This window comes from Neophocaena asiaeorientalis, unplaced genomic scaffold (genome assembly GCF_003031525.2).
Source record: "Neophocaena asiaeorientalis asiaeorientalis breed wild unplaced genomic scaffold, Neophocaena_asiaeorientalis_V1.1 scaffold25, whole genome shotgun sequence".
In the NCBI taxonomy this organism is placed as follows: domain Eukaryota; kingdom Metazoa; phylum Chordata; class Mammalia; order Artiodactyla; family Phocoenidae; genus Neophocaena; species Neophocaena asiaeorientalis.
In genome coordinates, this window is record NW_020172492.1 from 3,166,834 (window position 1) to 3,192,685 (window position 25,852).

At 37.9% G+C, this 25,852-nt stretch overlaps 1 protein-coding gene across 1 annotated transcript in view; it reads right to left on the minus strand.

Annotated features, from left to right (window-relative positions):
- The window catches only part of CDC73 (cell division cycle 73), a 95,640-nt gene extending 71,008 nt beyond the window's left edge, over window positions 1-24,632 (minus strand). Inside the window, exons 1-10 of the mRNA XM_024738211.1 lie at window positions 24,527-24,632; window positions 21,740-21,845; window positions 18,735-18,804; window positions 16,870-16,932; window positions 16,734-16,786; window positions 13,511-13,599; window positions 9,708-9,924; window positions 5,568-5,666; window positions 3,725-3,803; window positions 2,024-2,088 (exon numbers count right to left, since the gene is read on the minus strand). Coding sequence (XP_024593979.1) covers window positions 2,024-2,088; window positions 3,725-3,803; window positions 5,568-5,666; window positions 9,708-9,908 — 444 coding nt within the window. The 5' untranslated portion in view covers window positions 9,909-9,924; window positions 13,511-13,599; window positions 16,734-16,786; ... (2 more) ...; window positions 21,740-21,845; window positions 24,527-24,632. The remainder of the gene's footprint in view (window positions 1-2,023; window positions 2,089-3,724; window positions 3,804-5,567; window positions 5,667-9,707; window positions 9,925-13,510; window positions 13,600-16,733; window positions 16,787-16,869; window positions 16,933-18,734; window positions 18,805-21,739; window positions 21,846-24,526) is intronic.
- Window positions 24,633-25,852: the final 1,220 nt, after the last annotated feature.

The window sequence follows — 25,852 nt, forward strand, 5'->3', positions numbered from 1 at the left end:
GTGAACCGTGGCTGCTGAGCCTGCGCGTCCGGAGCCTGTGCTCCGCAACGGGAGAGGTCACAACAGTGAGAGGCCCGTGTACCGCAAAAAAAAAAAAAAGAGAGAGATTTATACATTAAAAACGATGAGATTCCTATAGCACAAAATCTGCTTAATCCAGTATTTCTTAAACATTATAGAACCCAAGTGACACATTTTGGGGGAAGTGTCCCAACCCAGGAAAGTCCTCTAACTACTCTTCAAGAGGTGGTGTGCCTCTGTATTTCTTGGCACAATTCAAAAGCTATACTATACAAACTTGTAACTTTAAGGTACCAGAGCTTCTGTTCCTATAATAAACTTCAACAAATTATTATCTTTACAAAGTGTTACAAAATATACTGCCTGGGCCCTAATTTCTATAGATTTCAATAACTTATGGTTCTTATGAAATATTATCAAAACACATACCCCTTCCTTCTCTGTAACAGATACAGAAAAAAACTCATTTGTATGAAAATTTTCTAGTCTGCATAATGTGACTTATTAATTTAGTCTAACATCTAAGAGAACTCTGGTGTCTTGAACTTAAAAGACATGCAGATCAATCCTAATGCAGATTGAAACTAATCTTGGTAACTCTGTACATCAACCAGGCATATCAAAACCCTGAAGAACAATGGTAGCAGAGCTGCACATAAATTAGAAAGGAAGTCACATCTGTGCAACAAAGCCTTTAACATACTCTTAACTGCCTGGTATGTCTGGGTGGATCTCATAACAGAAACTTTCTTAACTGGAGAATGAGGTAGAAAGTTGGTGAAACTTGCAAGCTCACAAAGAGGTAATAATTTCAAAAGAGGAGGAAAAAACATTACACTGAAAGGATAAGTTTGAGATTCAACTAAAAAGAAACAATTATCAGAGTAATTTCAAAGTAATTTCAAAGAGTAATTTCAAAACACTGGCCTGCGTGCTGCTGTATGGGCCTCAATTCTGACCCTGCGTGTCTTTCATGGAATGCTCGTCACCAGGCTCTGGCTCAACTGTCACCTCCTCAGAGAGGCCTGTCTCACTCCTTTCTGTAAAGAGTCCTATCTGGCTTATTCACAGCAACAACCCTAGCAACCAGAACACGGTCTGACACAAATACTCATAAGCACTTGTTGAATGAATAATGCGTCCACGTACAATTTCAATAATACAAAAACAAATCTGATGACAATTTAAAAATAAGTGTTTTAGCAAAATACATATAAAGACAAATATCAGTGCAGAAACTAAAAAAAGAACAAAGACTCACAGATAACAAAGATTATTGCATAGATTAGTGGTTACCAAAGGGATAGGTAGTTGTGAGGTGAGTGAAATGGGTGAAGGGGTCAGCTGTATGGTGTATGGTACCTAGACTTGTGGTGGTGATCACTCTGTAGCATATACAGATGTTACTACAACGTTGTACAACTGAAACTTATTTTTTAAAAAACGGGCCTTGGTCAGATCACCTAGAAATAACCATCTTTAGGACATAAAAAAAAAAAAGTTTGCTAAAAGTGAGCCGAAGGCTTATAATCATGGACGTCATGTATTTGGCTGTGTCAAGTATGCAACTTACAGTATGACATCAACCACTGCAATCTGTCTACCGGACCGGGGCACGAACCCGCGTCCCCTGCATCGGCAGGTGGACTCTCAACCACTGCGCCACCAGGGAAGCCCCAGCGTTACATTTTAATAACATGAGATATTATGGCAAAGAACTCTCCCAAATTGAACCTCATAACTCCTCACTGACTTTAAATTCTCTAACCAGGTAGCATCCAATCTACTTGCAAGTTAATCAAAACAGCTTTTCTTTACACTCAGTTTAAAAAAAAAAGACACCCATGAATCAAATAATCACCCCACAGCTCTGTCAGCACAACTGGTCATTAAAGATAAATGTATGAAATTGAAAATGTTGGAGAACAAAGATTTCCTTCAACATCTGCTACTCACATGAAATGAATGGAACAAAAGAACCTCTGCATTCAGAGTGACTTACCGTTACAGACTTCAGCGTCATACCATGATAGGTGCCCATAGTGTCAATTTTGAAGCCTTCCGTTTCTATAAAGAAAGGGAGGTTACCATTAGACTTTACATATTTCATGATAAACAACAAACTTAAAGTAATAATCTATATTATATCTGACAGTTCAACAGAATAACAAAGCCCTGAATCTACTATAGATATAAAGTTAAATTACATACTTGTGAAGTTAGAAACTTTAAAAGGAGTACTGGTCTCCAAAATACATTCAATACACACCAATGAGCCCAAAATGTAGAAGCTGGTTAGGACTCTAAAACCATGTTCAACGGTCATATAGTTGGTTGGAAATATCAAAAATTAGACTGAATAAAATACTTTATAACCCCCAAATTATTTAGTCCTAATATTCAACTACAGCACCACTAAAAGCATCTAATACCATGAGACCTCCTTAACTTATAAAAAGCTGTGTTCCAAAATTACAATCATCAGCATATGTTATGTAACTCACAGAAAAGCCATGTTGTAAATAGCGACAGGGACTCCAGGACAGAGGCCCAATATACCTTTCTGTGATGGGTCAGATATTAAATATTTTACACACTGCAAGCCATATAGTCTCTGTCACGACTCCTGAATTTTGCAGTTGTGGTGCAAAAGCAGGATGAACAACATATGTAAACAAATGAGCACAGCCTGATTTGGCCCAAGGAGGTTCAGATTTGGTCTGTGGGCGCTAATTTGTCAACCCCTACTTTATATAAATTCGTCCCAAAAGAAAAACATTGCAGTGGATAAAAGAACACATTACTGTCTTTCTACACCATGGATTCAGTACATGCCTTTATCCAGCAAATGAAACCAGCACACAAAATTCACTGTATAAAGACAACAAACCCTTTAATAAACTTAAATGGAGATTTCAGATTATGCAGGAAAAAAATCGTAAATGATAAACTTCTAGTTGCCTCTAACCCATTTTTTCACGAATGAAGTCAAGATAAATGAAGATCCCAAGAGAAGTTGCGCTGACATCAGGCACCCCTCACTAGCCACCTTACTGATGCGGAAATGGTTCACTATTGAATTAGCTGTGTAGCTATCACAAAACAAGTCCTCACATGCCTACTCTAAAATCTATGCTTCCCAAGTTCTCAATGTATACCTTTATAAATGGGGAAATATGATTTTATATATAGAATTTCCATTCTAAAATAAACTTCTGAGAAATAGAATTAAGGCTAATAGCAGTAAATATTTATAGACAGCTTATTATACATACCAGTTACTATTCTGTGGACTTCATTAACTAGTTTAATCCCCACAGTAACACTAAAAGATAGGGACTACTACAACGCTACTATTAGTATTGTAATGACACACAGGAGGAAACTGAAAGAGACTGCACTTAAAGTAACTTATCAAAATTATTCTGTAAAATGCTGGACAGTATTTTTAGGCTTTGAAGGCCACACGATCTCTGTTGCAATTCAAACTGCTGTCACAGCACTAAAGGAGCCACAGGCAACACAAAAGTGAATGAGTGTGGCTGTGTTCCAACAATACTTGATTCACGAAAACACGTACGTGGTGGCACAGACTTGGCCTGCAGACGTTAGTTCGCCAGCCCCTGCCCCGAACACCAGGCCACAGTGCCTCTCAAGTTCAGCACGGCCACGGTAAGGGGAAGACCAAAATTAAGTAACTTGCCTTCTTTTCCTTTGAATCTTTCCTGGTCGTACCTGTTGTAGGCAGCTGGAATAGGCTGCTTGGTACGCAGTGTGGGATCCTGTAGAAAAATATAATAACTATGAGTTACATGTCAATATTGTTTAAATTGTTACTTAATACTCATAATAAAAAAACACAATAAGGGTATTGTTTTCTAAGCCTTCTTCTTCTCAATATTTGAGCCAATAAGACAAAAACAAGGAGTAGACAAAAGTGGGGAATCATCTGAAGCTGATTTTCAAGATACTATTTACTGTTAGAAAATTACCATCCCTGCCAGGGACAAGGCAAAGGACCCCAAGTAAACGTGCACAAAGGCACAAAGCAAAATTCTTAGACATTGCAGAAATAAAATCGGTGTACTTAGTAATTTCATTCTAATTACTTAAATTTCTTCACAAATTAATAAACTGTCTCCAGTCATGAATTATTTTTCTTTAACAAAAAAATCTTTTAATGCAAAGCTTATTGGGCTGACACTCTGGAGCCTTTTAACCGAATTATTCCAATTACTAATCCTTATATTAAATAAATAACAATGGCAATAAACCCAGGTATCAATGTACAGTGTAAAACTGAAGCTAACAAAGGTGTTTTTTAAAAATACTGAGAAAAACTTGCTAATCTAATGATGTATAATTTAATTCAAAAATACTTAATATAAAACTCAGTCTAATAATCTAAAGAAGCAGATTTAAAGAATATTCCCAAAATTGCTTGGGAAATTCATGGTATTCATAAATACTGAAATATGCTTCATTTCGTTACAACAGGATGCTACCGCTATTATTATTCCAAATAAAAGATACTCATTCAAGACTGTCACTAGGTATACACTTCTATTCTGAAATGCCAAACATTAAAATTTTCAAGTATTTTAATGATTACAGAAACACACAGAATATTCAGTCAAGAAGATAACGGCCGAACTGTTTTAAGATTTGACATAAGTTTCATGCCAGCTGCTATTCAAGATGTCAACCAATTCATGACCATAGGCGCCCTGTGTTTCACCATAACGGCACCTGCCCCACTACCTGTCTGACTCATCTGTATGTCCCGCTAGACTACAAGCTCAAAGGGGCTGTCGTTCTTGTCCCTCTTGTATCCTTGTCAGCAAACTGCCTGACAAATAAGAGGCACTTAAAAACTTGCCAGAAAGTCACCTCAAGTGTTCGTCTAAATACTGGCAAAAATTCACTACCTCTAAAAGGGTAAACACCAAGGATTTCATGAACAAATAAAACTACTAGTTCTTGCAAAGACTGCATTAGTACTCTACCAAATTTTGACATATTTTCAAAAATTCTATATAAAAAGATTTTATTTGCATATTAATTTTCCTTTGCTGAACCTTATGAAACTGGCTTCGTAGATTTCACTTATATGTGGAATCTAAAAAAGAAAACAAATCAACAAACCAAACAAAACAGAAACAGACTCACAGATGTAGAGAACAAACTGGTGGTCACCGAAGGGGTTGGGGGGAGTTGGGGCAAAATACGTAAAAGGGATTAAGAGGTACAAAATTCCAATTACAAAATAATTAAGTCACAGGGATGCAATATACAGCATAGTGAATACAGTCATTAATACTGCAATAACTGTGTATGGTAACAGACGGTTACTAGACTTACGGTTCTGATCAATTTGTAATATATATAAATGCAGACTCACTATGTTGTGTACCTGAAACTAATATAACATTGTATGTCAACTATACAATAAAGAAGCAAATAAATACTCCAAGATGTTTTCAAAATTACAACACGGAATAATCGCTTTCATTAAAATTACTACATAAGCAGCAAAACATTCTTACCACAGGTGCCGCATTTGGGGCCGGTCGCTGTTCAGGTGCACGCCCTTCTTCTCTGGCTTTTACTGATTGAAGAATTGCAAAAATATTCTTGGAAAAATTCTGAAACAAATGGATTTTAATTATTAAGTCTTCTTAAAATTAAATATCCAAAAGCAGTAAGTTTACTTAATAAACAATTTCAGACTCAGTTTTCTTCCTATCAATTCTTCCCTACTACATCATAATGAGGTACGATTACTACACAAGTAAGTAAGAATCAACTGTTACTAGGAAATTCACCCAAAGACCAATTATTATAAACCCCGTGTTACTCACTTATTTTCATTTTACTTAAAGTGCATAACTGGCTATAAATTCATTCATATTCTCCATTTATTCAAATATGTAACCAGGAAACAAGTTAACATTAAAAAAAATAAAAATATGGCAGATTTGTTGCCAAGGGGGCTTCTTAATTCTAAAAGAAATTAATCCTTCTGAAAGAAATCAACTACTATATTCTCTTCTAGGTATTAATAAACTCCAGTGCTAATTTCAGACTGCTATAATTTTTATGAGATGTTGAAAGTTTTAAGATACTGTTTTTTAGGACTCAACATGCACTTTTCAAAGTTTTTAAGTTGGAATGCAATTTAAAAATTTAACTTAACTTTTGCATGAACAACCTTAGCAACACTGAACAAAGCTGACGAATCTGACTCCTCCTTCCTTCATGAAATATTCTTCTTTTACCTGAGTCTCTCCCTCAGTTCCCTTGGGGCTCTTCTAATTCTGCCTGTCAATCACTTACCATTTTAAGCAACATGTTTTGACTATAAGCCAAACACCTCGCTTGGCACTCAGACACAATGACGACTAAGAGAGACGTCATCCCTGTCCTCGTGAACCTCAAATGGTTTCTCTTCTCTATACAATTAAGAATATTGTTTCTTTGGCTTGGACAGCTTGTCCCTCCTAATTACTTTTTACTATTTAGGTATCATTCTCTCCTCGTGGTTCTAGACCAAGTTAGCTGCCCTTCTTGGGTAGCATCCCTATAATGTCATACGTCACAATTACTGCTTATTTAATTTTCTCTCTCCTATTAAAGAATATAACCTCTGTGAAAGCCAGGACCAATGCATCTCTAGTGAGTGCCCACCACGTGCCTGGCTGGTAGGTGTTGAATAAATATTACACAAATAAACATGCTTACAAAAGGAGAGACAGCCTGAAACATAACTTTAACCATTGCCCCACTAATAGTACTTACAAGTTCCTATAATTCTTTAGGACAGCAAACAAATGTCTCACAACCCCTTCCCACTCTCGAGAATTATGGCACACCCTAAAGAGTTTTATTATATAGGTTACAATATTTATCACATTACAAATTTAAACTACAATGTTTTTAAAATATTAATTCCTACAAAAATGAGGGAAAAAACTATTCCACGTAAAAATAACTTGTTTTTATGAAAAAGTATTTTCCAAAATGCACAAAAAGTAAGGACAAGGAAGAGTGGCACTATGTTAAATTTAGGAAACTGTTAAGGTCTCAGTAGCAGAAAGAAACCTCCCACATTCTAATTTTCTCATGGAAGTTCGCATTTTATTACTGGCAACAAATACTGTCAGTTCCATTTCTTGAATGAACAGGCTTTCTTCCCTCATTTTCGAAAAAATGCCAAATGCACAAGTGCTCTTTGTGGAGACAATCATCACATTTGGGGATGCAGGAGTGCTTTGTATGCTCTGATTTCATCACAGAAAATACTAGAAAGACATATACTCAAAGGTTAAGATTTAATAAAATTAGTAAATTTTCAAATTTCACCAAGGACATCATTAGTAGGTGAAGAACAAAATGGCTACTAGCAAAGTTTGGTGCCAATGCTTTGATTCATGCCAAGATGCCAGCAGTTAACCAACCACTGCTTTTGCACCAGCAGTGAGAAGGTCAACACAGTGACATATGCAAATAAAATCTTAATCCTATTATGAAAATAGTTGAAAATATGAAAGTCAAATTTCATTACTTTAAAAATAATAAAGCATTTCATGAGAGACACAAACTCTAGAAGAATCAATCAAAATGTTACTAGCTATCTTTGTGTGGTAGAATTACAGGGGATTATTATCTTCCTTTTAGTGGTCTCTTTTTATCAATCTTTCAAAGATGAACATATACTAGTGTATGTAAGTTTAAAAGTATGTTTTAAACAGTATTATGAAATCAGGCTGCCTTTTTGTAGGGTGTTTGCAGTGGTAATATAACTACAAAAGTATGTAGTTACATTTTTCATGGAATTTTAAACCTGTCTTTTATTTCGGAAACTCAGAAAAAAAGAAAGTCCTGATACCTGGGTAATAATGAAGATCTGTCAAAAATCACAGGGCCTTTCAGGGCTATAAGCACCTAAAAAGGTTTTTTTAGAGGGTTTATTTTAGAGTTTTGCAGATGAGAACAGTATACAGAGAGGGTTTCAGTTAAAATTGTTGCTTTTGACTTTTAAAAATGTTCATACTCATAGAAACAAACCTAGCTACCAAACAGTTCTTCTAGTATTAACTTATTTTTAAAATTACACATTGGTGCCAACAACAGTAAATTATATTAGAACACTTAAGTTTTGAAATGATGGTACAATCCTGCCACCTAGAGCTCAAAGAAAATTGTTCATTTCAAACATTACAATGAACGTTGGTAGAACAATATAAGTAACAATATTTAACTATTAGCCATACTAGGCAGTAAAAATGCGTATCAACAGATCACTTTATTTTAAATACAAAAATGAAAGTTTACTCATGTTCTCAAATTTCTCTATAATTCTAAGCTCTGGAGAATGACTCTTAACCTTGACCTCAAGTACTTTGTAAAACAAGTCAAAGTACAAAAGAAAAAGAATTCTTTCCTTCATATATTCTTTTCTAGTAGCTTTATTCCTACTAAAATGGCACAGTAAACTTAAGGCCAGAATCCAAAAATAACTGCAAAGAAAATCAGTCTGCCTGAACCAATGTTAAAGTTCACTTTCATCAGTAATCTCATAACTTCTATAAACCTTCTCACCAAATCACCACTGTGAACTGGGCATCAGTGAAGAATTAACATTTAAGGGAAAATTCGGATGTGTGGGAGGAAAAGACAGGTGAAAAGAGGTAAGTGAAACAGAATCAACGCAACCTTTTTGGAGATGTATTAAGATACTAAACATCCAGTACCTTTCAACTTATCTTTCAAAATTTAAAGTACATATCTCCTTTAATCAGCAATTCACTTCTAGGAATTAATCCTTTTGCTATATAGACATAAATGCACAAAGGTGTATGAACAAGGATTTTTTTTTTTTTTTTTTGTGGTAAACGGGCCTCTCACTGTTGTGGCCTCTCCCGCTGCGGAGCACAGGCTCCGGACGCCCAGGCTCAGCGGCCATGGCTCACGGGCCCAGCCGCTCCGCGGCATGTGGGATCCTCCCGGACCGGGGCACGAACCCGCGTCCCCTGCATCGGCAGGCGGACTCTCAACCACTGCGCCACCAGGGAAGCCCAACAAGGATGTTTTTTAATGCAGTTTTTGTAATCATGAATAGGAAGGGAATAGGAAGGGAAGGAGACAGGGAGAAGGGGAGGAGGAGGGAGGAAAGGGAAGGAAGAAAACCCACAATCCTGTAGCAAAAAACAAAACAACTCCATTAATAAGGAATAAACATCCACCTAACAGACTATAATGTATCAAACACACTCAATACATGTTTGCTGACTGATTTTCGTTAAGTTCTCTACTTTGTGAGGAAAAAAATTAATAACGGTATTAATGATCAGAGAGCTTGCCATCAATATTCCTTGTTCATTAGGTTTAAGCAAAAATCTCATCAACAAGAAAACTGTAGACCTCTTTGGATTTACAAATGAGGTGAAAATAAAGGGACTTGCACTTTGAATCAGACTTTTTCATCAGTCTCTCTGGTGACCAACAACCAAACACATGCTAGAATGGAATGGTAAATATGGCCCCTTAGAAGTCTACGTTATTACCGATCTGTCAGATATAAACTTGAAACTTCCTCCTCATGGGAAACTTTAACCAGTTTTATAACCAACTGTAGATGAAACACACACACTGACTCTAACGAACAAATAAAATATTTCAATTACCTTTCCTGTGCTCTGTAAGATAGTTGTTCGCGTCCTCCACACCCTTTCTCTGCTGACAATATCTCGGGTCACGTCTACTTCAGCATCCACAAAACTCCTCTGTTTTAGGGCAGTTATATCATCATCTAAGTCAGTCTTGATGGTAGATCGTTTCTTAGCCATAATTTTGGCTTTGATTGCAGCAATTTTTTCCACTGACATAGCTTCGGACAAAGACCTGAAAGCAATTTCTTTCTTAATATTCACAGCAAGGATCTCTTGAGCACATCATAAAATATTTTGTGACATTTTTAAGTTCCTGGTAGTAACACTACAAGTGGCAATAATTAAGCTTTCCTTCTTATATATAAAACTGACATGTTTGATAACTTATAACCATGTAAGAAAGAGACCCTATAGAAATATTGCACTATAAGCAAATTAGTAATTTCTTAGAAGGAACAATGCAAAAAATTTTTCACATTTTTTTTAACCTTTTGCCCTCCCAATCAGAGATTTTGCACAAGCTGATCACATACCCTGGGACACCCCTCCCTCACTCTGCCTTTAAAACTACTTTGCTGAAACCCTTCGGATTGTTTGGGTTTTTTGAGCACAAGCCACCTGTTCTCCTTGCTTGGCCCTGCAATAAACCTTTCTCTGCACTTCCCCCCACCCCCCAAAAAAGCCCTTTTCTATGAGACTTTTACTTGCTAACCCTCCCTCCCACCCATGCAAATTATACAAACACAGACACATATGTGAGCATGTGCATGCACCACCCTGGAATGGGGGTAAAAATTTTTCATTCTGTGAAGACTTCACAGTTTAGGTTTTCCTTGAAACTTATTTCAAGGTTTCAAATCTATATGCTACAATGTACAACATATCAATTTTATAGATGACAGAGGCTTTTTTATATGCCACATAAACATATACTCCTTTTAAAGCCTAGAAGATAAAACAATATTTTGAAATTTTCTTTTTCTTTCCTTTATTTTCAAATAACATGTGAAATAGAAAACAGAGCCTATGCTTTCAGAACTATTTAGAAAACAAAAAAGACAACAATGAAAGTATAGATTTCATTAAGATCACAATCTTAAGCTTAGTGTCATTTTTCAAAATGTAAAACAAGAAAAAGAGTTTGGATACCTTAACAACAGTTGATAAAATTATTAGTCTAATCACAAGATGACAATCTTGAAATACGTTTAAACAACATGTGGGAAAAGGACAGGAATTCCTGCAGGTTTAAACATGGTAGTATTACATAGTATGTATTTTATTTACATTAGGTATGAAAGTACTTGCTCAAAGTATATGCTCTATATGCATTAGTATTTGACTCATTTTACATAATAATATACAACTTTCCCTTAAAATCTAAAGCATACCAGCATACCTTGAGCCAAATACTTTTCTAAACTGTAATCAAACGTGCATTGGACATTCAATCATTGGACTTGTACTTCCAGCCAAGATGAAGTAACAGTGACTGGATTAACTCTCCTGTCTTGAAACAACCAGTCAAAATACATGAAACAATAGTTTACACAATACATGATATCAAGCAATGAAAGACAGTGATCTCTGACAAATGCAAACTAAATAATTAAGTCCTATGAAAGCTGCAGTTTATGGCCTTGAAAGTTTCCAACATGGCAGAGGGAGGAGAACCCAGGCAAAACAGTGTATTTCCTGATCTGAGAAAATGGTGGGGGGATTCTTCCATACGCAAGAACAAGGCGTATGGAAACTCACAGGCCAGAGTACCTGAGAAGAGAGAGCTGCACAGAAGGTCCCCCTCGAGTATTCCAGCAGAATACTGATTAGCACATAAACAAGTGGAAACTAAAGCTAGGAACAGAACCACCAAGAGTGTTAGAGGGAACAGTGTCCAGCACTCACTCAGGATGAATAATAATACCTGTTGCCACCAGCCAGACTGAAAACCTCATATTCCTGGGGCATTAGGTAGAGTACTCAGAATGGTCTTGACTTTGCAATGGTGGGGAATAACTACTCTAAATTAACATTGTTCAAATAACAAACCTTAAAATCAAGACTCAAAAGGAAAAGACTGTTTCCAAGTGATTTAAATGTGTCCCAAAACAAAACTAAAGAAAATTTAGAAGAATACAAAAACATCTAGCACTCAACAACATAAAATGCAAAATGTCTGGTATCCAAAGATTATAAGGCATATAAAGGAACAGGAAAAAACAAGCCAAAATGAGGAGAAATCTAAACCAAAAACACTATAAACTGACACAGACGTAGGACTAGCAAACAAGACATTAAAATAATTAATGCAACTATTCCACATGCTCAACAAGTAAAGACATGGACTGCATATTTAGCCACCTTGTAGAGATAAAAAAATACAATGTTGGAGACTACAAATGTAATGTGAATATAATTACAGAAGAAAATATTAGTGAACTATAGAAATTATCCAAAATGAACAGAAAAAAGAATCCAAAAAAAGAAAAGAACCCAAGTGAGCTGTTGGACAGCTTCCAGCAGAATAAGAGGAATTAGGCCAGAAAGAGGGAAAAAGAAAAAAATTTCAAGAAGCAATACCAAAAATTTTCTAAATTCAATGAAAATTATGAACCCAAAAATCCCCTCAAAAAGCTCAATGGACCTCAAGCACAAGAAAGATGAAGAACACTGCTCCAAGTCATGTGATAATTACATAGCTCAAAACCTGCAATACAGAAAATTTTTAAAGTAGTCAGAGAAAAAAGGGCACATTTAAAGAAACAAAAATAAGGATGACAGATTTCTAATCAGAAACAATGCAATCAAGAAGGCAGCAGTACAACATCTGTAAAGTACTTTAAAAAGACGTAGCTTGGAATTCCATATCCAGTGAAAATTTAAAAAAAAAAAGGGGAAATAAACTTTTTCAAAAATAAAAATTAAGTTGAAAGAATCACTAGCAAACCTGCACAAAAATGAAATGTTAAAAGAAGTCTTTTGTGGGGTGGGGTGAGAAGTCTTTCAGGCAGAAGGAAAAAATATGGGAACACAGGTCTACAACAGTAAAGAAGAGGCATGGAAAGGGTATATAAAATTTTTTTCTTATTTAAATCTCTTTAAAAGATAGTTGTTTAAACAAGAATAAGAACGATGCATATTGGTGTTTATAACATACGTATGAGTAAAATATATGACAGCAGTATCACAGAGGCCAAGAGGAGGGAACTGGGAGTGCCTTCTAGCTGAGGCTCTGTGCTTACTCACACGGTGATGGAGCATGGAAGGTGGACTGTGACCCTAGCAACCACTCAAACAGGACAACAGCATAAACTAATCAGCCAACAAAAAAGACAGAAAGGAATTACAGCATGTATTCATTTAATCCAAAATTAAATGAATTTCCTTTTTGGGGGACAAAATTTTAGTCCCCCAAAAAGGAAAAAGAACAAAGAGACAAACAGAAAACAACAGCAAATTAAAACTAGAATTAAGTATATCAATAATCATGTTAAATGTAAATATTTAACACATGCTACTTTACAGAAAAAGTTTATTAATCACTGCTATAAACCAACAAAAGATTTCATGATAAACGAGTGGCTTGGATTATAGAGTGATTTTTAAAAAGGAAAGATGAATATGGTAACAGAATCAAGAAGCTTCCAGAAAGCATAAGTAGCACAATGGCTTCCAATCCTCCCATCATAAAACATGCTCAAGTATCTTCTGAACTGAAGGCAATGAAGAACACATGTAGACAGCATACTAATATCCCTTTTTTCCATGTATACTTACATATACCTAGACTGTTCAGTTTCTACTAAAGAAATTCTTACCTGATCTGTTCAGTCTGTACAATCCCTTCTTTGTGACCCTCCAAACGAGCAGCCAATCTCTCTTTATCAAGGCGTACACACTCTTCATCCTGAAAATAATCACTCAGTGAATATTTTAAATTTTTATTTAACTTGTAGAACAACAACAAAAAACACTGCACATAACTTTTCCTTACCCAAGTTCCCACCTATAAGTCCCAGGCATCACTGGCCTTTGGTCAATTTTAAAATATTTTTAGTTAAATAAAGACAACAATAATAAATATATGTTGGATCATGTAAGATTAAAACTGACTAAAAGCTTACAAATAAACTTTAGTAAGTTTTTTCTATGATTAAGTGTTCTTCCCATAACATATCATAGCTACTTTTATTCAGAAAGATAACATACAACAAATAAATTCCTTCTCTTCAGGGAAGTTTATAACTAAATTTTATGAGAAGGCTTTGCCACAGTCAAAAATTTCATTTTGGGTCTAGATTTTTTTCACCTGTTGCCCCAGGTCCTGAATCTATCAGCACAGAACAAAACACCAGAAGTGAAACTTTAATGGTTTTCAAAGTGTGTTCCTCAGAACATCAGGAGCTTCCTACAAAGTGCCCAGGAGCCACTTCTTATCTGAATTCAACTTTGGTAGCTCGACTTTTACCTCATTTAGATATGAGAATCTCAGGTAAAAGTCAGTCTGAAAAGTGTTCGGTTACTTTAAAACAAAACTTACTAATTCTGATCTAGTTCAATGCCCACATTCAACAGACAAGAAAACTGAGAACCAGAGTCAGCGTCTATGGCTAACAAATATGAAATTGTATAAAAACCATCAGTACGTTCAAGAGGTCCAGAGAGATGTGCTCCAATTGTGTTCTAACCATGTAAAACTCGAAACAGGCATATTGCTGAGATGAATGCAAAGATTAATATTTTAACAAGCACATTAAATTCTTTCCATTTGTAAGAATGATTTAACACGTATTACTCAAGTTCCTTCGGAAACTGATTTTTTTTTTTTTTTTTTTGGCCGCACCGTGCGCCTTGTGGGGCTTAGGTCCCCAACCAGGGATCGAACATGGGCCCTCAGCAGTGAAAGCAGGGAGTCCTAACCATTGGACTGCCAAGGAAGTCTCAGGAGACTGATTTTAGAGACAACTGCAGCCTAGGTTTTAACCAGATCCTAAGGTTTCTCTCTGCTAGCATAGTGCCCAGCAGGTCCTCAATATAGATCTGAACTGAAAACTGTTTATGTAATATATCAATAGCTATTTATGTGATTTATTTTAACCCTACAAATGCTCTGGAAAGCATTTTATGATGCTATTTCTTGCTGGTTTCTAAAGTTACCAGATCCTAGCAATTTTGCATTTCTGATAATGTTCAATTTTTTTTCAAATAATTAAACAATGAAGTTCACGTTTTTCCAACTAAATGGTATCTCTAAATTCACTTTTTAAAAAAATTTATTTATTTTTGGCTGCGTTGGGTCTTCGTTGCTGCGTGGGCTTTCTCTAGTTGCGGCGAGTGGGGGCTACTCTTCGTTGCGGTGTGCGGGCTTCTCATTGTGGTGGCTTCTCTTGTTGCGGAGCACGGGCTCTAGGTGCGTGGGTTTAAGTAGCTGTGGGTCGCAGGCTCTAGAATGCAGGCTCAGTAGTTGTGGCGCACGGGCTTAGTTGCTCCGCAGCATGTGGGATCTTCCCGGACCAGGTCTTGAAGCCGTGTCCCCTGCATTGGCAGGCGGATTCTTAACCACTGCGCCACCAGGGAAGTCCTAAATTCACTCACTTTGTACAAAGTGGATTATAACTTCCTTACACACAAAGAGAGTTGGGGAAAATGTCAGTTCTACTGCCAAAAAATTTGTACCCAGGATAGTGGACTAGGTAGGAGCCACACTGCCTGGGCTCTAATCCCAATTTTGTGCACCTCAGCAAGTCACTTGTCTCTGAGCCTGTTTGCTCACAGATGACATGCACAGTACTGCAGACTTCAGGAGGTGGGGGTGAGGATTACATGAGTTAATGACATACATAAAGTACATACAGTATCACCTAGCACAGAATAACAACGAGCTAATTATCACTATCATCTGAAAAACATCGTGTCTATGTCTCAGAGTATCCTTAAGTAAAATTATGTAATCTTAGCATCAAATTTTGTCAGTGATTCTACTGTACGTACTTACCAACCAACCCTGTCTCTGTAAGTTACCTTTCTTATCCTTAATTGTGGATGCTTTGCTGTTCATGAAGCAGGCAAAAGGTACAACTATTTGATTTTTATGTAAGTGTGAAATGACAAAACTTAAGGTTCTAGTAATGTTAACACTACTGGTGACCCCAAGTGTTATTCCTATACTGGTCATTGATATACAGCCAGTTCAGTCATTTCTCAGATTTTAAGTGTGCCTCTAATACATGATCCTCCATTTTCAGAGAGTTTATATGCAACTGATCTAGGGCTTGTTACAAATTTAAATAAACAGTATTGTACTCATACAATTTAAACTCCGAAAGTTTAATTGTCTTATGCAGTATACGAGCTGGTCAACAAATTTTCTTTTCAATGTTAACTGCACTGCTTACAGGGTTCTATTTAACATGAACTACCCTTGTTTACCAATACTAATATTCCACTTGCTGGCTATAAAATGCTACCAAAAAAACATATAACCTGATATGTCAATATTGGAAGAAGTAACTGGAATAAGGACTTCATGTTCACGCCTCTTCAGAGTGGAGTAAACTCCTACACCACCTTATTCCAGAGGTAGGCACAACACAACACAAAGGCCAAATCTGGCTGGCCATGTTTCATAAAGTTTTATTGGAATACAGCCTCGCCTGTTCATTTATGCATCGCCTGTGCCTGCTCTCACACTACAGCGGCAGAGTGAAAGAGCTGGACAAAGACTACAAGGCCCAAAAGGCCTGAAGTGGCTGCTATCTGGCCCTTTATAGAACAAGCCTTCTGACCACTCATCTAGGCCAACACTTTCATCGTAAGGGTATAAAGATAAAGAAAATAAAGTGATTTGTCCATCACACAGCTTGTATGTGAGAGATCTTACACGATAGCTCAAGCTACTTATTAATCAACTGTTCATTCTAATATTACCACTTTTCCAGGAAAACAAAAGTTCTGAGCACTACTATGAGCAAAGAATTCTTACTACTACATGAGTCCAATCTCCATAAAAAAACCAAATCACTTAAAATAAAGTTCCATTACCTCAATTCGCGGTTTTTTTGCTTCTGCCAAAACTTCATCTGCAGCTCGTTTGACTGTAAGGAAAAAAGAAGTAAATAAACATATAGTTTGGGGACTGGTGTTTGAAAGTTCAATATAAACATGCAACAAGACATACCTTGAGTAGATCTCTGCAGACCTATTTCTAGAGGGGCACTTCTGTCTATACTGGCCGATGTTGCTGAAGATTTAAAAAGATTTCTGTGAGAAGATAAATATTTGAAGACAGGTATTGGATATATTTACAAGTGAATGTTCAAGATTTGTTATATTTCTTACTTTATATATGGTTATTTCCCTTAAAAAATGTTTTAAAGCAGGCTTGTAAAAGCATTTTATTATAAATGATTAATCTGTATTAGAAAGTCTGTAAGAGGACAAACTATTTTTGACCATTTAACTTACAAACTGAGATAACCTGACTGAAATCAACTTCAAAGAATATACTCCAATATCACAACACATGTATGTAAAAGTGTATGTAAACATAAATAAAAACATAAACGTATATATATATAAGGGAACAACATTAGAGCACAGCTCTGAATGGGGTGGTGAGAAGTGAGTCATGTGACAACGCAGAGAAACAAAATGTTAACACAGAGGGAACAGCAAGTGCAAAGACTCTAAGGTTAGAAAAGCTAAAAGAACCAGGAAGACTGGACTTCTGAGGGCAGAGGAAGACTGGGAGAGGATGAGGGCACAGAGACAGGCAGAAGCACAGTCGTGAAGCTCAGGAAAGGAGGATGGACTGTATTCTAAGTGGGACGGGAAGCCACAGGATGGCCTTGAGCAGGTGGGTGACACAATTAAGTTCAGAGGCTTTTTCAAAAATAGGTCCCTCTGAGTGGTGAGCAGAGGCTACACTGTAGGAAACAGTGGAGCGAGGACCTTCAGGAGGGCTACGCAATGGTCTAAAGAGGAAGGTGGAGCGGGGCGGGTGTACAATGGTAAGAAGCTGTCATACTTTCTAAGGTAAAGAAAGGACTTGCTGATGGAACGGACATGAGCTGTGAGAGAAGAGAATCAAAGATTTCTCCAGGGTTGGTGGCCTAAGCAACTGTGTGTATGGGGTACCATTTACTGAGACGGGAACACTGGGAGAACAGATTTGCTGCTTCCGTTCTGTCGGTGCGGAGAACGGAAGGAAGGACTCGGCACTCTATTGTGGATATGCTACATTTCACACGCCTGTTAAATACCCAAGGGAAGATGCTGACAGTGAATTTCTAAATGTGAAGCTCAGGAACACATCAGTGTTGGAGATAAGGAAGCAAGGAAAAAAAGTGAGGCAGACAATGAGTGGAAAGAGAACCTCCAGAGTCTGGTGCCCCAAACACCAAGTCAAGAAAGGCTTTCCAAAAGGGAGTAAGCGGTCCACAGTATCAAAGGCTGAGAGGTCAAGTTAGCTGCGAAGCGGAGAGACCAAAGGATCTGCTAGTCCTTAGGTCAGTGCTGAGCTCATAAGGGTGATTTGAGTGAGATGGTGAGGAAGAAAGTCAGACTGGAGTAGATTCAAGAGAGAATCAGAGGCAAAGAGGAGGCAGTGACACCACACAACCCTTGCAAAGAATTTTGTAATGAAAAAAGAGAAGACAAATGGACCAGTAGAGAGTAGGAAGGTGGGGGACAGGGGGGCTCAGAGAACTTTTTTAATGAGAGAGACCACGGTGTATGTTCTAAAGGGAATGGCGCAGAAGAAAGAGAACTGACAATGCAAGACAGAAGCAGCAACGTGCAAAGGCAGAGTCCCTGAGAGTGCGAAAGGAGATGAAACCCACACGCAGGGAAGGGGTGACTGGCCCCAAGAGCCAAGTGCATCCACTATAACAGGAAGGAGAAGACAGCATGTGGACACAGCTGCAGGTAGGGGAAGTTTTTAGTGGGAATCCACGATCTCGTCCCACTAATTCTTATTTCACAGGGGAAAAAAAAAAGCAACAATGTCTATTTAAGAGTGAGAGCAATCAAAAAATTACTCACATGCTTCACCATTGAGATATCCAAGTAGATCTTTTCGGTCAGGTCTTCTAACCACTGGAATATTTTCAGTCTAAAGTCAAAATTTTAAAATACATATCAAATCAATAACAATTATAAGAAACTTGGTAAAGACCAACATCCTGTAAAGTCTGAATTTTATTCCAACGTATCTTGATAACATATATTTAGAATCATGTTTTTTAGAAAATAATTAGGCTGAAAGAACCTAATAAAATCTTGACAATTTTTAAGCATATTAATTTTTGGTAACTTTATCCTCAAAATTCCAGTAAGATATACAAAAGATGAGCATTAGAAATGAAACAATAACCCTATCCTCTTTGAAATACCGATTACAGTCTTTGTTGTCCCTTGGCTTATTCTAAGTATTTATTTTTTAATTTTACTCATGATGTTTTGCTTTTCAGGACAAATATCATTTTAGTCCCATTGCTTGCTCATTTTATTCAAGGTTTCCAAAGTGCTTTCTTTTCTCACACCCAAACTAAACCTCCTCCAAATATGGTAACTGAACTGTTTCAAATAAACTAAATGAGCCACTAAAACTATATTTTCATAATTAACAATAAGTACATGTTCCAACAACATATACTGAGGAAAAGACAGGCTTTTCAATAAATGGTCCTGGGAAAACTGGACAACTACATGCAAAAGAATCAAACTGGACCACTTTCTTATACCATATACAAAAATAAACTCAAATGGATTAAAGACTTAAATGTAAGAATTAAGAAACAATAAAACTCTTAGGAAAAAACATAGGCAGTGTGTTCTTTGACATGAGTCTTACCAATATTTTTTTGGATTTGTCTCCTCAGGCAAAGGCAACAAAATAAAAAAACGGACTACATCAAATTAAAAAGCTTTTGCACCATGAAGGAAACCATCAACAAAATGAAAAGGCAACCTTCTGTATGGGAGAAGATACTTGCAAACAATATATCCAATAAGGGATTAACATCCAAACTATATAAAGAACTCACACGACTCAACGTCAAAAAAGCAAACAACCCAATTATGAAATAACTAAGTCATGGGAATGTAATGTACAGCACAAGGAATATACTCGATAATACTGCAAAAATTCTGTATGATGACAGATGGTTACTAGACTTATTGTGGTGATTAATTCACAATGTACATAAATGTTGAATCACTATGTTGTACACCTGAAAATATTTTATTACTGTATATCGACTACATTTTAACTAAAAAACAGAAAAAAGAAAATGATTAAAAAAATAGGTATGTGTTGCTTAGGCACAGGGAAAAAATCAGGAGACTATACAGAAAAATGTTAACGACAGTTGTTTACTTTCTACGTTACGTATCTCTTTTCTTATCCTTGAGTGTGTATAAATTTTGTAAGCAGGGGGAAACAATTGAAAAATTAAATCTGGAAAATGTATCTATTGTGCTACGTGAGTAGTTTTCCTTTAATCTCCTATATTAGCAATTTGTAAAGAGGTAAGCAAAACAAATAAAACTGTATACTTTAGGCACCAAGTCATCCTTGGGCCATGAATTCAATGAATTCTATCATTACCACAATTTTCACTACCATTTTTATAATGTAAACTAAGGACAACAGAGTACGGGAAAAACATGGTTATGGGATTATACAGTTATAAACCCTTTGTTACTTTATATAAGCAACAATGAACAAGAACCCTTAATATCCCTGGCTAACTATCTTATGTTGAGTACTGACTATACTTCACTGCAGCAAACATTCTGCACATGCTCCTCAATGACAGAGATAAACTACATTTAATCACTTAAAATTAATCTGTTTTTAAGAAGTTAGGTTAAAATTTAATTTCTGCTGATGAGTATAAACAAGAGCCCACCGATTTTTTTTGTGCTTGTTTTTAAAAACTAGTCTACATGGAATATCATAGTTAAAATATCTGAATTGATTTTCTTTAAATTACTGTGTCTAAGTATTATAACATACTTCATCATTTGGTCACTAATGAATTATATATACGTTATCACCAACAAAAAAAAGTATGAGTCTATTCACACTAAAATAGGGGCTATGAGTAAGAAAAACTCATTTCAGAAATGGTCTGCTCACAAGAAAGAGCAAATAATACAAAGGAGTTAGGAGAAAACAAAATTTGTAGAACCCTAGACTTTTAGATTTCTGCCCTTTCCATCTGTCAAATATTTAAGAAATATAACTGTTAAATCTTACATGACCAAAGGTCCTAAGACCCACAGTTAACAATTACAGAATCAGTTATGTACTACAGCCATTCCCCAGAGACGTAATCTAAACCTATACCAAGTGTCTGGATTATCTTTATTACCCCAAAATGAAGGGACTTATCCAACAAAACATTCTAATTAGTGCCTGATTCAGTTTTTAAAGATCTAATATGAGCTCACATAGCTTTATAAAGCTAGATGCTGATATTTTATCTCACTATTTCCAAAGTTTTAAATAGTTTCACCCTACATATTACTTTTTTCAATACATACTTGACACTAAATATATATTTCTTGTTCATACACTCAGATGCAGAAAGCAGGCATCTTGCAAGCATCTGAAAACAAATGAATTTATCAATTAAGTATGAAAAAAGTGTACAAAATTGATTAAAAATTCATTTTAAAAAGCTGTCTACTAAACTTGGTTCTTTTTGATGCCAAAAAAAATTTTTTTCCTTGCAATTAAACTAGATTTCTGAATATCAAGGTCCTTCCACAGGCTCATAAATTTTTTAAAACATCCCTACAAACAGCTTTAAAACTTCTGTTGTTATAAACATTACTCACATCTTACATGTAAAAAACTCACAGATTTAAAAAATATGCATAAATCACAGTGATCTATCTAATTTTGACCCTCCAGGAGACTTTCATATAGATACAAACAAACTTTTCATTCTTCTGATCTAAAACACATGACGGAAGTTATCCACACCAAATGATACCAACTATCAAATCAAAAGAGTTTTTAAATGAATTCTACTTACAGCTGCACGTCGGACATAAACAGGATGAGATAGGTGCACATTATTAAGTAGAAATAAGATAGAATCCAATGTGTAGTATTCTCTGGGTTGGCCTTCCTTCCCAGTCCTGAAATGATTAAGACAAGATTTTTACTCACAATTCTAATATAACTCCTTCGGCTTAATCATATGTATTAATTTATCTACACTCACTTTGCTATCCAACGATGGATTTAACATAGCTAACAAAGATACACATAGAGTATGAAATTTAGTAAGTGCAACTGTCATTTGGGCAAAAGGAGCACAAAAGTAGATAGTGACAAAAAGCAAGAAGTAAGGAAAGCACACCATATTCATACTTTATTACTACAGACTTTTTAGAATTGGGCCCAATTAGGTTCTGGGCTTTGTCAATAGAGAGAGAAACCTAATCAGTTAGGATCCATAAGAAAAAACAATCAAACTGATTAAAAGAAGCACAACTACGACTGGTGCTAAACTTCCAAGATATGTATCCTGTCTCCTAAGTAAGATACTGCTGAACAACGCTCTTCAACACAACAATTAATTTCAGACATTTGAGTCTTATGACATCCCTCAAATTAAGCCAATGATGTAAAACCAAAACTAATTCTACCTGTAATAAAACAATGTCGTCTAGGAGTGCAAGCTCTATCACTGCAAGCACATACTATTACTTGCTCAACAAATGTTAGTGTCCAATCCCACCCTCCCTATTACATTCTATCTAGAAATATCAACGTGTTATTTATTTAAATTCATCTGAATACCGCCCAATACAAACAGCCCCAAACCTACTTTTCTAGCCTCTGTTTCCACTTTTCCTCTAAATCAATATATTTCAAACCACACACCACTTATCAATCGTTGTACTGTGAAATATAATATATGAGTCACAACCTGGTATTTCTTTATGATATATAAAAACAAAAAATAGGGCTTCCCTGGTGGCGCAGTGGTTGAGAGTCCGCCTGCCGATGCAGGGGACACGGGTTCGTGCCCCGGTCCGGGAAGATCCCACATGCCGCGGAGCGGCTGGGCCCGTGAGCCATGGCCGCTGAGCCTGCGCATCCGGAGCCTGTGCTCCGCAACGGGAGAGGCCACAACAGTGAGAGGCCCGCGTACCGCAAAAAACAAAACAGTACCACAAAAAAAACAAAAAATAGAATGCACTGCATTCAATAAGGATAAATTGTTTAATGTTACGTACACGTGTGTATTTACATATGCACAGAGAATAACAGTAAATGAAAATGATGGTATTGGTGTGATACACTGCTGTCAAAGTTTGAAATCTACTATTCTAAGCACTCCTTTCTCACTACTTGCTTCACTGAATGGCTGTCAAAACATTTGCTTTCCAGCTCTCATGCCTTTAACCACACAGTTCCCCCCTCCTGCAACACCAAACCCACCATTTCACCCTCAGAGTTCCTATCCATTCCTTAAAGCTTATTCATTTGTTCATTCACTTATTCAAGAAAAATCTGTAGCATGTCTATATGCCAAACACACGTCCGTGAAACCTTTCCTAACACCCCCAGGTAGAAGTGACTGCTCTTTTAAGAGCGGGAATGAGATTCTTATCAAGTTATGTCTTATCTCCTCTACTCTCATCGAGATAACCTCCTCTGAGGCACCGACCCAGCTCCTCACAATTTTTCCTAGTTCTCAGATTGAACAGCCTCGAGTACTCAACCATTTTTTAAAGAAAAACCAATCAGTTAAAAACCCAATCAGCCCCTAGCTCTTATGGGTGGGGCAGAGGGCTCCTAACCGCTTCTAGTTTGGCACTGCCCAAATCAAGTTCTTTTCCCCAAACTCTTAAAAGTTGTTTTTAAAACCCAATCAAATGCAATTCTGTCTGGGCAAATTCCTTCTGGAAGAGAAAAAACACAGAAAACTCAGAATGATTTCTCCGTCAACATTTCACAAAGCTAATTAAATCGTAAGCCCTCGAGGCCAAAAGATACAAAATAAAAACCAACCAACTAAACTTCCCCTAGCTTTTCATCAACTCTTCCTAAAGCCCACTGCTCCCACTCAATCAAACAAAACGAGTATGGAAGTTCTGGCCCAGGTTTCTAGCTATCCAAATGAAACACCACTGAGAGAGACATCACTCAAAAGGCCCCCAACGATGATCAGACATCTCTCTCTCTCTCTCTCTCTTTTCGTAATACATATGTATATATCTATATTCTTTTTCAGAGTCTTTTCCCATTTACTTTTCCCATTACTCCACTTCAGCAGTAACCTTCTCCCTGAGGAAACTCCTGCCTTCACCTCCAACAGATTCTGACTACTGTTCCAAAGTCACCGAATCTCTTTCCCGTCCTAACTTCAGAGTTGGTTCCCTTCTCTCTGCTTGAGGGAATCGGGAAAGGAAAAAGAACAGATCAGGAGCTGCAAGGGGCCAGCAGAGATAGTTACAGAGCAGCCGCGTAGAGAAAGGAACTAAAGAACAAAAAAGAGACTTCTGGGCACCCGGCGGTGTGATCCTTTCTACACCTATGCACGCAGCCAGCACTCGGCACACACTGGCAGAAACAAACCGCCACAGCACCCTCCCCCGACGCTCAGAGGATGGACCGCTGCAAACAGCTCTCCTCCAGCTCCCTCCTCACCTACAAGTGCAACTTCTACTCCTGGGAAAACTTTTTCTCCGGAGCACCGGTTTTCCTCCATCCCCAAAGGGAACGGGGGGAGGGGTTCGGAAAAAGGGGGCCCGGGGGCGCCCAACTCTGCCCCGCCGCCCCCCGGCCCCGGCCGCGCCGGACTCACCCCCAAACCACGTAGTTGGTCTTCACATTCTTGGGCCAGGAGAACTCGCCGAAGATCACTTCGTCCCCTTTCACCACAATCTCCTTCTTCTGAATGTTGTACTTTGGCAGGAAAAGCACTGGCAGCTGTCCGCGCCTACGACAGCAGCTGAGGAACGAGCCACCCAGGCCGCCGAGGACCCCGCGCTAGCAGGCAAGGCCCCGCCGCCGGCTGCCCGCGGAGAACGCCTGATCTCGCGACGCCAGGGCCCCTAGGGCCGCCGCCCGCCGCCAGGGGGCGCCGCGCCCGCCCGGGAAACGCCCCTCCCAGACTCCCACTCGGCGCGGGGCCGAATCCCGTCCCGAAACTCGGAGCGCGGGGACGCCGTGCCCACGTACGGCGCACGTACAGGGAGCATTGCCCGGCGCACGCGCGCGGGGCACGTAACTCATCCTCACCCTCCCGCCCCGCGCGGCGCGTACGCGGCAGGCGACAGGTGCGCGCGCACCTGCGCGGAGGGTCTGAAACCTCCATCTCTAGAGGGCGCACTGGGTGCTCCACGACCCACCTGGAGTGTGGCCAGTGGCTCTCGGGTCTCCTTTAGCCAGGATGGAGTTTGGCGAGAGATTTGCAGAACCGGGATTACCTTCCCAGCTAGATCGGACCCGCCTAGGAAATGGCCTCTAGGTCTTAGTGATTAAGCCCGCTTTGAAGGGACGGGTTTGGGGGGGGTTGTTTTGGGGGTTGTTTTTTATTACGTGTTTTTGGTGGACTCGCATAGTGGAAAAGACCGCGTCCAGTGGAGATCAATCCCGGGCACTGGTGTTTGTTAGCTGCCTTTTGACCTTGGTCAAGTTACACACCTTCTCACAGCATCAATTGGTTAACGGAGAAAATGGAATCAGTATAAGAAGGTGAAAGCACCTAGCAAATCATCTAAATATCATAAATGTTGGATCTTCCCCCTCAATTCCTTGGGTGGTGACTTTTTCCATCCTGTCCCCTTCTCCCCGCCACCCCCAAAGGGCTACATTTAAATGGCTCCGTTCCAAGATGCTGATAGGAAAGTTAGAGAACACGAACTCAATTTATTGATAGAAATTCAATATATTGTGGCCTGTTTACCTTAATTGAAACATATCCTATAGGCCATTTTTTAAAATTTCTCTTACTATAAGCAGAAAGGAAAAGAAGGCAACTTTGTGATTGACATAACCAAATTCTGTTACCTGCTTTGAAAAGACTCGATTCTCGTTATCTGCCCTGCAGAGACATACATAGAAGAATGTGGTTCATTTTTTATTTTTTTTCTTCTTTTTTATTGCGGTACGCGGGCCTCTCATTGCT